General features: G+C 40.3%; 1 protein-coding gene across 1 annotated transcript in view; it reads right to left on the bottom strand.

Moving 5' to 3' along the window:
• The window catches only part of CNTNAP5 (contactin associated protein family member 5), a 227120-nt gene that overhangs the window by 76670 nt on the left and 134252 nt on the right, over window positions 1–16198 (bottom strand). Inside the window, exon 13 of the mRNA XM_075710407.1 lies at window positions 5016–5216. Within this exon, the coding sequence (XP_075566522.1) occupies window positions 5016–5216 (201 nt within the window). The remainder of the gene's footprint in view (window positions 1–5015; window positions 5217–16198) is intronic.

The following is a 16198-nucleotide window of genomic DNA, read 5'->3' as shown; positions in this document are numbered from 1 at the left end:
ACTTTATCAGAACACAGGTTTCACACTCCTTTCTCCATAAAGCTTTATACAGCTCTAAAAAGTGGCATCCCCATTATATGAAACCTGGGTACAAACCACGCCTCAAATGCTGTGGGTCACTTCTGGTGAAAAAAATACTAGAGCTAGTGAAGGTCTAAGAAGGGCAGGTAACTAAAAGGGCTCTAAAAGCACTGGATGAGTACAGAACTTGGTGTGATTCACTACACCTTGTAATACCAGAACTCAGTGCGCTGAGTAAAATATTAGTTTAAAACACATTAAAAAAAGTAGTCCTGTACACAGCAAGTAGAGAACTCCTGGAACTTGCTTTCCTAGGAGGCTGCAGAGGCAGACAATATAATAAAATTCAAAAGGTGATTAGACAAATTTATGAACACCAGATCCATAGTGGATACTAAAAGGGACTGGCAATGGCATAAAGTCTAATGCCTTTAACAGAGCAACTGTGGGTGATGAGAACATATTGGGGGATGTGCTGAAGACATCCAGACTTATGTACTCACTCTAAGCTGCATCTCTCCACCTGAACTGTATCAGCAGCAGAATTAAGTCTAAACTGAAGTCTAAACTCAGAAATTAAGACATGTTCCCTGCTGTGAGGTAGCACTATGTCTTTTCCCCCAATAATAGAGGTACAAAATGCAAATGCAGTGGTTCACAGGTGAGGGCAAACAGCTGTCTGGCATAAGGCATCGCAGACCTGGAGACGGCATGTCTGCATGACCTGCAGCTCAGCACCAAGATACAGGTCTAGCTGGGAGACAGAGGGGAGAAGAGGAGATGGACAGCTGGGTGCAAGTCATATAATACTGGGACTTGACAGATCTTAAGAGGGACAGGCAGAATGTTCAGGGAAGAGGTGTGTAGTTTAGGATGGATGTTTGAAAGGAAAGCTTGAGGTGACACGGTGTGGGAATTCTACTGGAAAGAGAAAAATAAGGAAGGCGGCAGGAAGAAAACACCACCTAAAGGCATTCCTATTTCTTTGATTTTGCTCTAGGACTGATCTTTTCTCAGTCCTGCCTACACAAATGTGCTATGAACTTGACAGACTGTCAGCCAAGTATTATAAAGCAAGCTATCCTGCCACTGATACAGCCATCACTGTGTTAAGTCCTTGATATGGTGGACGTGAGGCAGCTTCCCAAATGTTAAGCCTTTGAATACACCCACTGCTTCTAGAAATCTGAGCTAATTCAGTCAGAGCTGAGGGTTTGTTCAGTTAATAAAGTGTTTTCATACCTTCAAACACATCGTATGTTAACACTTTAATTAAACGTGCATGTGCACACACATACACCTATCCTTGTATGCATACCCTTCTCCTAGGTATTACCCGAGATGCCCCACAAAGAAAGGAAATCAGAGCCCCAGGGGCTTAAATTTCTTTACAGATTCCCAGAATACAGACAGCACATTTAGAGGTAGCCCAATCTTCCTGCCCACCACCCTCCTCTCCTGCTAGCTTGGCTCGGTCTGTGCTTCTAAGGATGAGGCAGTGGTAAAGTCTGCAATCTTTTGCTAAGAGTGTGGATGACTTTCTTAATTAATGCCAACTGTCAGATTCACTCCGGTTATGTGGGTGGCTCTCCAACAGGCATGGAGAAGTCACAAGAGACTTGCAATTACTGGTCATAAATTATAAGTTTCATTTGCCAGCATCATAAGAAAGCTAGCTATTCTTCTGAAGAACAGACATCTATTCTGATGTTCATAAACCTCCTGAAAAATCTGATGGCAGAGATGTACAAAAATGCAGTTCAGGGCAATTTAATTTTAGTTTTCAAAGACATGCTTGCAGCGAAGCCGTAGTATGACAGTGAGAACTGATAAGGCTGTTCCAGACAGCAGGAGGTGGAGATGAGTAAACTCCTTTGCCAACTGCCAGATTGCATGTCTGACACATTGTAGATGTAAATCCAAGTAACTCAATGGGGAGACTACGCTGAATTACACCCACTGGGGATGTGCCTATGTCTTCAGGGCAAGAGGTAGTAGGAACAGAAGAAAATCAAATTCCTTGATATAAACTGGAACAATTTTATGCAAGCCAGAAGCCTCCCTTGGTTTCTCTCTGGGGCAGCCCAGAGTGCCATGCTTTCCCCTTTGCCTGGGCACATGATTTTTTTTCTCTTTTTTCCCCATGTCAAAGCTGTGAAAGCCAAAGTTGCTGTATAACAACATTTATCTTTGCTGGGGAGTAATGCTACAAATGCAAAAGGAAAAAGAAACATTTTTATTGCTTCTCTGTGAAGCATGATAGTGTTTAGATCCTGAAGAAAAGGATCTGGGATTTTGGTGCTACCAGGTGAGATATCCTAATAATGCGTTCCATCTTCTCAGAATAAAATAAAGAACAAACGCCAAAACTAGAGGAAGCTCAACAATGGATTTGATTCCTTGCAGGAAGGGGAAATTTTATAGCTCTGTCAAGATAGATATACCTCTGGGAGATGCCCTTCCTTCAAACATTCACTGTTGGGCTCATTCCAGAGGTACTAATGAGTAGTGATATTCAGCAGGCTGGATTAGGTCATGTAATGTTTCCTGCTGGCCTACAAATGCAGTATTGTCATCAATACATGTGCATTTGTATACTGATGTATACTGACTTCTTAAGGAAGATCTGAAGTATGGTTCATTAAACATAATTACACATTATGATACCCTTGCAACACAGAGAGAACATAGTCCTTCAGGCATCCAAAAGCCTAGGCCGAATCAAGAAACAAAACCCAAGAGTTTTGATTTTTGTTCTGTTGCTCTGGCCCCAAATCAACTCCCTCCAGTTACTTCTGGGCATGAACAACACAGATGAGAACCTTCTGCAGTGAGTTTAGCAAAACACCCTAGGGTTATTCACACTGTAGCTCATCTTCGAGTTTAGGAACAGAAATTCTTTAAATCTTAGGGCTCTTCAAGACAACTATAGTGTTCAGCACCACTAGGTCTCTAGCCTCTTCTATAATACAGCAGCAGTTCACCTCAAAATTAATATCAAATAATAGGGCTATTTAAGGCTTTGGAGGAAAAAAATGTCTTTCTACTATTTAAAAACACTTAATACTCAGATAGCAAATTGTTACCCATATCTTGTCATTTCAAGAACTCAAAGGATTATTTCTGAGCATGTTCCACATCTCGCCAAACTTACAGCCTTAGGCTATTGAGAAAGTTCAGGATGAAAATTTGAAAGTGTAATTAAAAAGCATACAAAAGGAGGAAAAAAGAGAGAGGAAAAAAATTATGATGTCTGCCACATGCATAGCACTGGATTGTAATTTTTTCTAATTTATCAGCTGGAGCTGTACTAAAGAGTTATGAGTCACACAATTCTTGTGTGGTCAGCTGTCGGGACCACAGTGGCTCTGCAGCATCTGCAAGAGCACAAGCCAGGCTGCTGGGCACCATCCTCACATCCTCTCCCTTGAGGACTCAGTCACAACTTTGGTCCTGGACAAGTGGGGAAGGAGCTGCCTGTCAGGAATCATCTTAGCTGGTCTGCCAGTTGGTAGATAGATTTAGCCCTGAAGCAGAATAGTTTATATACTGTCATTTTACACAAAATTATCACTACTTCCTTTTTTTTTTTTTTAAAGGACAAATGGGTTTGACCCCTTAAGAAGTGTCCCTAGCTTTATAGAGGCACCACATACAAGAGATATCTCAAAATGCACTCATAGTGTACCTTTCTGCATGCACATGACCAAGCACCTCACAGAAATATGTAAAAATAAACACATGCAGACCTGCTCTAGTATTGTGGCCTTCACCCTTAAAAAATGATTTTGGAAATAATTGTGATAACCTCTTTATAACATGTCAAGTGTGCTGTGTGATACAGAAGCCAGCAACACTGAAAGTATTTGTAAGACATTACTTCCCCCTCTTTATGAGTAGTTACACCTGCATTTTGTTTTCCCCTTGTGCTCTACCCTGGATGCTGATATTAAGATTTCATTCTTTAAAAAATTATTAGCAATACAAGCAGTTCTTGGCTAGTAAATTCTAATGATAACAAAAGACATAATTTACAGGTTTTAAAAATAAACTGGCTGTAAGGCATCTGATTACCGCATCTATAAACATTCGGCGTTATAGTAACTTTGCTGGAACCAGGCCGGTTTTTGATACATCTCATTAGGCAATGTATTTTTAACACAATAGGAACTCCCATTGCAAGCTCCCCTTGAGGCTTTCCATGGGATTTCTTCTAACCTATTAACAAATTTAAGAGTTGCTAATAATCAAAGAATCACCAGGACCATACAGACATTACAAGTGACCAGATGAGACTTTGAAGACATTCAGAAGCCTGCCTTTACTGGCATTCATCTCTCTGGCTAAGCAAATGTTAAAAGCTGACCCCAAGAGAGGGTTAAGTGGAAGGCAGCCATCCTGAGTAGCCACCGGAGATTTGTTACCGCAGAGACACAAACTGATCAGACTCACTGCTTTCTTGTTACTGCTACATTAAGTGAGGGCAAAAAACTTCTTCCTTCTATATCAGGAAGGGAAAATTAGTTTTGCCCCAGAAGCTGTGCTATCAAGCACCTTAAACATCATATTCAGGGCTGTGGGACTGAGAGGAGGGTACACTCCTCCTCTCTAGAAATATCATAAGAGTCTGGAGCAATCTGGATGCTATTATCATTAATATACAGTTAAAAACTGTAAATGAATAAACACATCCCTTTACCATCAGCTAGAAACAGCTTTTGTGGTTTCGAAGTGGTACTTTCCACTGTAGAATCTTTCAGATCCTTTGTACGCATGAACTTACACAGTGGAAACTCCCCTGCAGAGCTCTGACCCTCTTGCATCAGAGGACAGGCACTGCACAGTAGTATCCAAGAAGGTAAAAGGCTTTTCACTCTATTCTGTACTGCTACTATTCATTCTGTTTTTTTTTTCTCCTCAGTCACAGTGCAGCCTGTATCTGCTGGATAATCAATAAGAGTTAACAAGGAAAGATTTGGGATCACAGCACTTACTCGGGGTGTTCAGGAGACGTGACTTTTTGCAGTGGTAGGCTGCCTCCTGTTCACAGTACTCTGCACTGTTTATCATGGCTTCAAGCTGCTCTGCACTGCTGTTGTAGTTAAAGGACATGGTGTATGGCTTCTCCGGATCAGCTCCTTGGACTCTGGTTAGTCCCGTGTTGTTGTGCTGCACTGCAGTCCAGATCTTATCTTCTGTTAAATGAAAAAGGATTGAATGGGAAGTTAGCAGCAAAAAATTGCAAAAAGCAGGGAACAAAACCACGGTTGAAATCTAATGCTTTACTGTGTTGGAGAGAGGATCAGCAGGACCCTGGTCTCCAAAATGGTCACTCTGTGATGAAGATCTGTTACAGGTCAGTGTAGCCCACAGTTGTTTCTCCCTGCACCAGCTTGAGCAAACACTACAGAACCTGCTGAACAAGAAACTACAAGCTTCCTGAGAACCACAGGGGATGTTCAGCATCTTCTATTGCCAGGCATCTGAAGAAAATTAGACACCTTTCAGCTGGCTTTGCCCCTGAGAGAAAAGACATAATAATATAGCTCAGGGTGGTAACGCTCATCTTTTGCAAACATCTCTACCTGAGAGCACAGCCCACGCTGTTACAACAAATGGTAGTGGAGAACTGCGACTGATGAGCTTGCACAAACTCACCACAAATAGGAACCACAAACTCTTGCCAGAAGACTAAAACTGAGAGTATGTTCTTACTGCCCCGCTGGAAGTCAGGTAATTCATTTTACTCAGTTCTCAGATTTTTCTACATATAAGCTGAGTGATGCCTTGCTTGGATGTACAAAACAATATATAACTCGGCATCTGTAGTTAACTGTAAATGTTGATGCTTTTCCATGCTGGGGAGCCCATTCTCATCTCCTTCGTTGCATTTACTGGCAGAGCAAGGGATTTCGTAGGTGACAGGAAGCAGAATCTAGGTTTATGCATAACCTGCACCATAACAATCCAGCTCATGACCAGCACTGAGGTTGGTGTGATAAGGAAAGCGTCTCAATTAGAAGCAATTAGCTTAGCAGGGAGGCTGTTTCCTGGCTGGTTCTGGTACAATAGCAATGGGCAAGGTAACAAGGACAGCCTGAACAGCCAATCTGCTGAGCTGACCCAGAGTAAAAGGCAAACTCTTTAATGAGGATTCACAGGACTGAGCCCTGCACATGTTCCACGATGTAATTAAGAGTCACATCCAGTAAATTTCCTCTTTATCAAAGACCCTGCTTTCCCAGAGAGGATATGAGATACTGGTAGGGCAAAAATTTAAGGAAGTAAATTCTAATCATTCAATGAGAGGAAGATTTCAATCTCACTTGCAGAAACCTATGGACAGTTACGGTGGAAGAGGAAAGATTTAGACAAGAGATTTCTATTTTGTTATTCATACTTGTTGTCCGAAACCAGGACACCTGGATAATGCTGAACCAGATTCTTTTCTAAACCAATCTTAAAACCTGTGCATTTAAGTATTCTGTTGGTTTTACCAGGCTACCTTGTCTGAGCTCTTGCAGAGCATGAGCTTTCCAGTTACTCCCTGATACACGGGCATGATGAGCCCAGTAGCTTTGCGGCCACTTCAATGCATTGCCGTTGAAGTACAAATATCCCACAGATTACTCCAACAGAACTCTAATAGGTGTAAAAAATCCTAAATGGACTATCTGTGCAAAGACACTCAGATGATTTAATGGATTGTCATTATGGAGGCATTCAGATGACAGGCAAGCAACAACCACCATCTGGAGATTTAAAGAGTTCTGTTCTAAGACATGGCTGCAGGTTACACACATATTACTCTCCCAGTAATATATGGCATTAATTGTAAGGGCAGTTTACACATAGCAAACCATACATTTACTCACAACACTCTCATAATTTCTGTGATGGTAGACAGAAAGAGTTTGCTTATAGATCTATAATTCTGTGGTTCTTGTTGAGTTCAGGATGCTGCTTGTTGAGTTGGAGCTCAATGAAACACTGCTGCCATGTGTGATACATGAAAGTTAGATTAAAATCACAAGAAATATTACAAATGTATTGCTTGTAAAACCTGCCCCAGTGGCTGTAATCACAGTCAACACTGTAACACAATACCCTGCACAGTCCTGCACAATATATTGCTTCCAACACAATATAATTCAATGACTTCATAACACACATCTTGTAGCTCTGAAAGTACTGATTCTTATCAGCCAGAGTCTCTGTTTTTTCTTTTGTTCTCTCAAGGATTGACATGAACAGAGTGGAATTTTCAGAAGCAGTTGAGGGTGAACTAACTTTTCTCTCACTGAATTTAGTAGGTTTAACCCCTGCCTTCACTGAAAATTCTGCTAAAAAGACAAACCTCAAGTTTCTGATACTGTAAGCAAGATGTAAAACCAAGAGATGATGGAATGAACTGGTTGCTGAGATTCCAGATAGGCAGTCATAAGCTTCTCCCCACTGAGAGTTATTAACATAATTTGGAGAAATTGCAATAAAATTGATGTTCACAATAGTTACAATGGTTACAGTGCTGCTCAGGAAGTACAACAGCCTAATGCTAGACTTTCAGAGTGGTTAATGCCACTGTGCTTTCCAGGCTGTGTACTTGTGCACCAGGAAAGGTGCTGTGTGTGTACTTGAAAAGCCAAAACCATCAAGATCTAGTAATTTAGAAGCAACGAAGGATTACTAGGAAAAATATGCTAAAAGAAGCATAGCATAAAACAGTCTTTCCAAGAAGTGTTGGAAATGTAATTAATTGACATGTTTGAAATGAGGCTGGACAAGACATCAGTAAACATACTGTTAGGGACAAGCACTCATTAACAAGTGTGTCAGACAGACAATGCAACAGGTCGTTCTCCTATTTTCCTCTGTGATTGTTCATTAATTTTCAATGGTCTTGTTATCATTACAGCTGCACTCAGCTGTCCCTCTGAGATCTGAACTTTGACATTCAAGAACTGCTTTTCTCCACAGGTTCTTTCAGAAATGAGAAGCTAACTGCAGATTTTTTTGTTCTCTAGTTTGCAAAGGGAAAGGAAAAACAAATCAAGTTTCCTTCTGTGCTCAAAGTAATTGTGATTTAGCAAGTACATCAGAACAGAGAGCTAAAAAAAGTAATAGCAGAAGGGGAAGAATTCCGGATTTACATTTCAGACATTTACTAATCTACACATACCTGATCTGTTACACTTATTACTTTTACAGATCAGATCTGTGCTTTGCTGGTCACTTCAAAGATTCCCTCTATGCTCCATCTTTGAAGTAAAGGTAACCACCAGTACAGCTTCTAAAAAAATATATATATTTGGCTCACTGATCTAGTGAAAGGAAAGTCACAGCCACGAGCAAGCATACCTCTGGTTTGGCAAAAGCTACCACCATTCAAAAGTTTTTTCTTTTCCCTACATACAGCTGGTGTAGAAAGAGCACAGAGAAACACATCGTCTGCTACCTCTTTTATTTTTAACAAAAAAAAAAAAAAAAAAAAAAAAAGAAGCTTTGAAAACTTGGAGTCTGAAAGGAAGTCTTCAGATTAGAAGGGCAGCCCAACACACGACAGATGCAAGACAAAAGAGCTGGTGACAACAATGGTAGAGGAGGAAAAGGAAGAGAGATGTATTCAACCATCTCAGCCATGTTTCTTCCCACTTTCCAGGGAAAGAATAAATACTTCCATTTTAGAAAGAGGGGCATGAGGCATAGAGGGGCTAGGTAACATGCACAAAGTCACACACAACCTGCTAGAAGAATAAGGGATTACATTCACATCACAGCAAAAAAAAAAAAAAAACCAGAGAAAGTTCTTTCTTTTAAAACGACACCCCTTGGTTTACATGCAGCAAATGAGCCTGAAAATTATTTTAACTTTAGTTTGCTTTGGACAGAGTGGGAGAGCTGACACTGCTCCCTCCTGCATCTCAGCTGACTAATGGAGAAGTAACTAAGAGCTGGAGCGCAGTAAATTCTTGAACCATTCCAAGACAATAGCAAGACCATGTGCATGTGCTTCCATAGATCAGAAAACCACACATAAATAATTCCAACCTTTCTTCTGAAGACCCTCACCATTCAGGCCAACTCTTGGACTTCATTCAAGCACCATTTTCTTCACCTCAAACCTGGCAGCATTTAGAAAAAATATCATACTATTTTCTCAAATTCACCCGCACAGGTTTAGCTAGGGCTGCTCCCAGAATACAGCTGCCTGCCTCAGAATGAGGTCAAGGAGTTGTACCCTTACAGCTTGATCAGTGTGTAGTCTGAAGCCTACTGACAACAATCTGTGAGCTTACATTTCAGGCATGCTTCAGAACCTATGCAAGAAACATAGCTGCAATCTGAATATGCTCATAGATGACTAAAGCTAGAAAGCAGTGCAACAGCTATCTGCAACTTAGCTCCATGAATTGCATATGCCTTTGCAGAGGCATGCCTTTGCACGGATTATGCCTATGACTTTTGAAAATGGGGCTTCAAATACTGTTCCTATTTCACAATATAAGGATTTTTTTTTTAAAAAAAATCTTTATTATTTTTTGTTTTGTTTTCATTATACTTTTAGGCAGTGACACTGTAATCATAGGTGCAAACCAAGTTGAGTGCCACTAGCTCCTTCTAGCCATTTCCATATCTGGAAACTATTAAACTAGGCAGATAAGGCTCTCTTTTCCTTTATTTCAACCAAGAAGTTATCATTATCTTGTTACATCTGTCCATACTATATGTTTTTTTCCTGTTTACTCAATTTAATGAGCTCTCCCTGCACTTGTGAATTTGCAATGAGAATGAAAAAAGCTGTTCTCCAGGCAAAGGTCACTGTTTATTTTTACTTTCTAATATTCCACTTTATTATTTTATTACTTCTCAGCTTGGTAAAATTTCAAACCACACATAAGCTGAAAGTCATTTCAAACCCAGTAGGAGAGTGCAGCCATGTCTTCTACTGTAAAACCTGGAATAGTTAAATGCAGCCTTGAAAAGCAGGTTTCCTAAATGCTTGTTAAATTGTTCCATAATTCAAAGGTGACAATGCTTTAATTTCGGGTAATGCTACAGCTTTATGACTTCGCAGTTTTATTTAATGGTCCAATTTGCTAGGATATTATGCTGCCTGTATTTGGTCCTAGAAGATGTTTTTACAGCATGGGACTGCAATGCATTCAGCACATTTTAGACCCTCTGTTTAACCTCGCCCATAGTTCTATCATCTTGCTGGAAGCCTCCAAGTTGCTTTTGACGGCACACAAATTAAATTGCGGGAAATTAGAGCAGCTGGAAAACTGGCTTTCAATGAGTTCTGTATTGTCTAATTCTCATTTTTATTCTTCAACTTGAAATATCTCTGTGGAGCACATTTCACCCATACAAACTGCATCACTCCTCTGTGATTTAGGAGGTTTGTCACAAAACAAGATTATTCAGACTGATTAAATTGCCAACAAGCCAAACATACGGTAAATGCTACATGAGAGAGAGAAAAATTGCTCTGAGAGCTCATATGATGCATTTGTTTCATAGTGCTCTACATTGAATGCCAAATAGTCTCCTGAGAGCTGTACCTATAACTACAGGAGTAACCACACAAAAGACAGACTCTTCTCCTTGAACACTGTACTGTTTTAAGCTGCAGTGGCAGTTTAACCCAGCTGCTCTAACATACACCCCTCAAAGAATATGAAAAGACAATTTCTTATTGCAAGCAGCTTTAATTCACTGGCTCCAAGGAGGTGTTTTCTGAGTCTTCTATGAAACCCACCTTTTTTTTTTTTTGATCTACTGTTTTTCTTTTCTGCTGGCTGACCCAGCAATATATGCTTTTGCAGCTTGTTTTGTGCTCAGCAGCCACCTCCTAGTTTCTCATTCAGCCACTTCCAGCCAGTGCAGAAGCACTGCAATGCATTTCCATGGAAACAATTTGGGGGGGGGGGGGGGGGGTGTCCCGCCCCCCCCAGTTCTGCATGCATCCCACTCTCAGATGGTACTGGCAGACTGCACCTGCCGATGTACATTCCTCAGGCATGCTGGTGTCTGGAACCATTCCCAGTCTGTAAATCCTTCCTGGCAGTCAGTAGCCATCACCAGGAAGGCACCACACCCCCGGCTCCACAGACATGCTGCCCCAGCCCTGGCAGAGTGGGAGAAACTGGGTTCCCAAATCTCTTACACCCCAGGCATGAAGTTTGCCCACTCTGACCCCACAGTCAGCAGACTGACCATACCAGGTGGCTCTGATGGATGAGAATGAGACCCCTGTTCTGCGACCCCTTGCACCCTCATCCCCCGTGTTGTGCTGAAGCCCAGAGGTGGCAAACCATTATCCTGCCAGCATACTTCTTGATGATCCTCCATTTCCATATTTCCTCTAATACAGGGTATCTACAACAAGCAGAGAGAAATATTCCCCTCCAAAAATTGAAGAGGCAGTCACTGAACAACTACTTAGTGCAAAATGGACACTTCTCTACTGTGCTCATACTTGCTGCAGTTGTGACAACAGTGCAGTCCTCTCTGACTCAGCCTCCTACATCTAAGGTGAGTTTTGAGAGACTCAACATAATCACTTTTCTGCTGTTTCATATGCCTTGTGATGGCTCAGACACCTGCATGAGCCTTTCAGACAAGAAGTGGAGCCCATGGGAGACCTGCCGTTCTTCTGATGCAGCACCAGGAGGCTGGGCAGGATGTCTGCAGGTTTCCAACATGGCACTAGACACCCATGTTTGGGGCAAATCATAGAATCATAGAATTGTTTAGGTTGGAAAAGACCTTTAAGATCATCCAGTCCAACCATTAACCTACACTACCAAGTCTACTCTAAGCCAATCAAGGGTAGACTAGACTAAACCATGTCCCCAGGTGCCACATCTACCCGTTTTTTGAACACTTCCAGGCATGGTGACTCCACCACCTCTCTGGGCAGCCTGTTCTAATTCTTGGATCCACCCCTTGTAACAGACAGTTGGAGTGACTTTTAGAGAGCCACAGCTTACCTCTAACTTCTGAGCACTGCAAGTGTGGCAGGAGAGTGATTAAGTTGCAGTAACCCTTGGTTAAAAGGTAAAGGCTAGAGGAAAATATCTACTGTTACATTCTTCTGTACTAAAACTTCCTTGGGGGCCTTCTGCAAATGTGACAGTGAAGAAGGCCTGCAGGACTTCTGCTGTGATGCTCATCAGAAATGCAATAATTTCCCTGAAAACTTCAAGGAAGCTGTTGACAGAACAATGCCTTTGACATAATGTAAGCACTAAAGGGTTTTCATTTTATAAAGTTCTGGAGTATTTAATGAAAATTCAAACCAGAAATGTATAAATTATCAGAACTACAGTGTGCCAAAAAGACCTGTAGTGTTTGAGGGGATAAACTGTAAATCTTTAAGGGCTGTCTTTAATCTAAACAGTAGTAAATAATTTGTAAAGGATTCCCATTTGTTGTTTTCTCCGGTGATACAGTCAATCACAATTACAGACAGTAAGCTGCAAGGTCCCCCCCTTTTTTTTTTTTTAAAAAAAAAGACAGACAAACAACAAACAAACAAAAAAGGCACTCCAAAAACTTCCTTAAGAAGTTCAAAGCTGTAAAATCTTATCTAGCTCATTCTGAGAATCTCAGGGAGTTTCACCATTTAAATTCTTGTCCCACAATTATATAGTTGCAGGTAATAAAACCAGAATTAAGGGCATGACCTCCTCCTCCTCTCTGTTACTGCCTCAGCCTAACTGGTGGCAGCCCTCCTCTCCATGTGAGAGTCTGCAAAGTTCACAGGAAATGTAACAAGGGTTGAATTACATGGTGACTTCTGTATCAGTGTAATTGCTATACAAAGTACAAACAATAAAAAATTAAAAACAAACAAAATGATAATTTCTTATGGAAAATGGATTAATAAATTACATAAGCAGATGAACTGAGATTCTTGTGTGGAAACAAAGGGAAAGGTGGATGCTGTGGACAGTAATACCACCAGTTCCACAATTATGTTGGGAACATCAATGGGGTTTCCTACCTCAAGGACTGAGGTCTAGCCAGGTCTGTTCTGTAGCAGTCTGTCTCTGTTACTCCAGTCTGCTCCTTGTTCACAGCAAAGTGAGTAAAGCTGAACTGCTACAGTATTTTCCTCAAATAGCTGACCAAATATTATACTGTAAGTGGGACTATTCAGACACTTAAAGTATTTAGACACGTCAACTATAAACACAACTTGTATCCTTCTGAATTCAACCCTCCTTACATGCTATGGAACATGTACTATATGGAAGAATAAAATCTGTATCGTTAGCTGAGTGAAAAAAGAAGGTTAGAGGCAATTTATGAAAAATTGCCAAGTTTAACTTTGGCAATCTCCTTCACATCTTTTTAGAATCCTTTACTTTGTCTGAGATTTAAACACAGTTTCCATACAGTTTTCTAAGATAGAGAAAATAAAGCTTTACTTTTCTTGCATCCAAAAAATAGGCAGTATTTGCATTTTGAGAGGAGACTGCAAAACAGAGATGATACACAACAAGGAGAGATTTATTTTTCTTCATTAATGATTTTTTTCATTATCGCAGTTTCAAAAACAGACTTTGGACTAGCAGCAAGAGCTGGGATAAGGACTCATCTTTCCCCAGCCTGTACCCCTGGAGCAGGTAAAAAGAAAAAAAAAAAAAACAAACCTAAGTTATTGAGGACTGGGCAAATATCTGGCCAAGACAAAATTAACCATTGATCTTGTCATGGCAATTTCTAAGCATTATTGATTTGATAGCCCAGGGTCTGAATACAGTAAAATAGCATCAGTAAAGAAGTAGGGTGACAGAATGACTCAGGTGTATTATAAAAAAATCTTTCAGATTTCAAGGGTAAAAATTTACTCCGGAGGAGACAAAGAAAGGTCATTTCCATACAGGGCAGCAAAGCAAGTACATGGATGTAGATTGCATGTCTATAAACTTTGCAATGGAGAATATGATTATTAGCATTTAAGTAGTACTCAAGACAGAACAATAGATTTTTAAGCAACAAGAGAAAAAGAATAAGCCTCACAATGATAGAAAGACTGCCAGACCAGAGGTTCAGAGGATCCATTAGACATTGTCTGTATTGATTGTTATCAGTCACTTCAGTGGAAAGTGAAGATTAATTCAACTGAGATAATTATCAAATAATCAGCCTACAGGGAAAATTTCTTTCCCAGCCATGGTGGTTGTTCGTTAGCCCAAAGCATGACAGGATATATCCTCTGTGTACTTTATGCAAAAAACTGTGGGTGTAGAGCACAATGGATGGTGGGAGAACCCAGGTAAAGCAAGCAGAGCTAGTTCACATTCCCATGCAGATGGCCCTGGAAACAGACTAGCTATGTTCCCATGCTGCTGAACACAATCATCCCAAATTAATAATCCCTGCACAGACCCACATGGTGCCTCTCATAGCATCCATCTAGATATGATGATGATTTGGGTGCATATGTGTCATTCTCTTCCCTCCAACAGACATATTTGGTGTGGATTCCTCACTGTTTATTATAATTGATGAATTTTCCTGTAAAGTGACTTTGCTTTGTGTGTGTAGCGGGTGTATAAGGTGAGGAAAACATTATGTTAATAAGGTGCTGTCTTTTTTTTTTTTAATCTAGTTTTGAGTTTATTGTCTTTCACTGTAATTGAACTGTCTTTATCCTTATTGTAAGAAAATGCAAATGAACATCCCTTCTCTCGATAAGGCCTATTCACTTTGGGTCCTCCCAGTCTAAATAGCCCTGGATTATTTACTTTTAACCTCTCTTTGTACAGACATCTTTCCATGCCTTTAATTAGGTACATTACTGTTCCTGACAACCTCTTATTTCAAAACATATTTTACTTTTACTAGAAATAAACAGCTTTCAAGATAAGATCCTTCTAAAGTGCTTCACATACTCATCCCTCTTCTTGACCAACATAAATAATAACATGTCATCTACAATTTTTGTCACCTTGCTTTTTCAACCACTTCTCCAGACAATGAATAAATACATTTATCCACTGTGGTACCAGCAGATATCCTGTGACATTCTACTGTTAAATTTCTTGCCATGCTGAAAATTTGCTTTATGTTTTTTAATACTTTCTTCCTCTTCTTTTTCTCCCGACAAAATTTCCTTTCCCTTATTTGTCTGTCTCTCTTTGTCTTTGTATAATTGTCCAATTCCCTCTCAACACACACCATTGCAATTTTCTGATTTCTTCAGAATTTTTATTCAGCAGTGGGCTGTTAAAGTTGACAGGCTGTAGAGAAATCACTCGGACCATAAACACAATAAATTAACTTGTAATATTGATACTTCCTATATCCACATCACATATTGCATGCCTATGAACAGACACCAGTATGTGAGAAAGCAGTTGTTAATCTGCCCTAGTTAATAACTGGCTACAAACAAGATCCCTATATGTTCAATTAAACAAGTAAAACTTAGAGATAATTTTAAACAAATGGAAGTGAACGTTAAGGAACACCACTGTTCTCTAAATGCAGTGATGCTGCTCATTCTGATGATCCGATTCCTTCGCTGAATTCATCCTTCACAGATTCAAGGCACTGTAATTCCCATAAGTCATTAGCTCACTGCACCTCTACTTTTAAAAACACTAAATGAGTAATTTCCCTGGATTTTCCATTCCACCTCCAAAATCTTCAGCCTGAACACATTTTGGGCATAAAAAGTTATCTCTTCTTGAACTATGTACAAAAAGAGGAACTGCCAGCCTGAGTAAAAGCAAAGCTTCATTTAGCCCAGGAGCCCGCCTCTGTATTTGGGGGCAAACAGATGCCCACGGAAGCAAGGGAAGGCAAAAGGTTTTCCTGAAACTCGTTCCCATTTTCCAGTGATCTTTGACTCACAGCTGCCTGAGCTGGAAGCTGCAACTAAACATCCACATTTAATTGCATCTTCTGAATCTATCAGACAAGATCAGGGCTTTTTCCAGCTTGGTTTTTTTCCCCTCTGTTGATACATTGGCCTCCTTGATGTCCCGTGGTAATAAGTTTCAAGTTGAATTATTCATTGCATCAGGAAAAAGAAAACAAACAAACAAACAAAACCCCAAATCCTGCTATCTAATAATTGTACTACCCTTAGCTGCTGTATGATGAAAAAGAATTAATCCCTCTTTGCTTTCTCTATGCCACATATGATCTCCATGCTTTC

Source organism: Pelecanus crispus, chromosome 5 (assembly GCF_030463565.1).
Source record: "Pelecanus crispus isolate bPelCri1 chromosome 5, bPelCri1.pri, whole genome shotgun sequence".
Taxonomy (NCBI): domain Eukaryota; kingdom Metazoa; phylum Chordata; class Aves; order Pelecaniformes; family Pelecanidae; genus Pelecanus; species Pelecanus crispus.
Note: the sequence above shows the minus strand (reverse complement) of the source record. Positions and strands in the feature narration are given on the sequence as shown.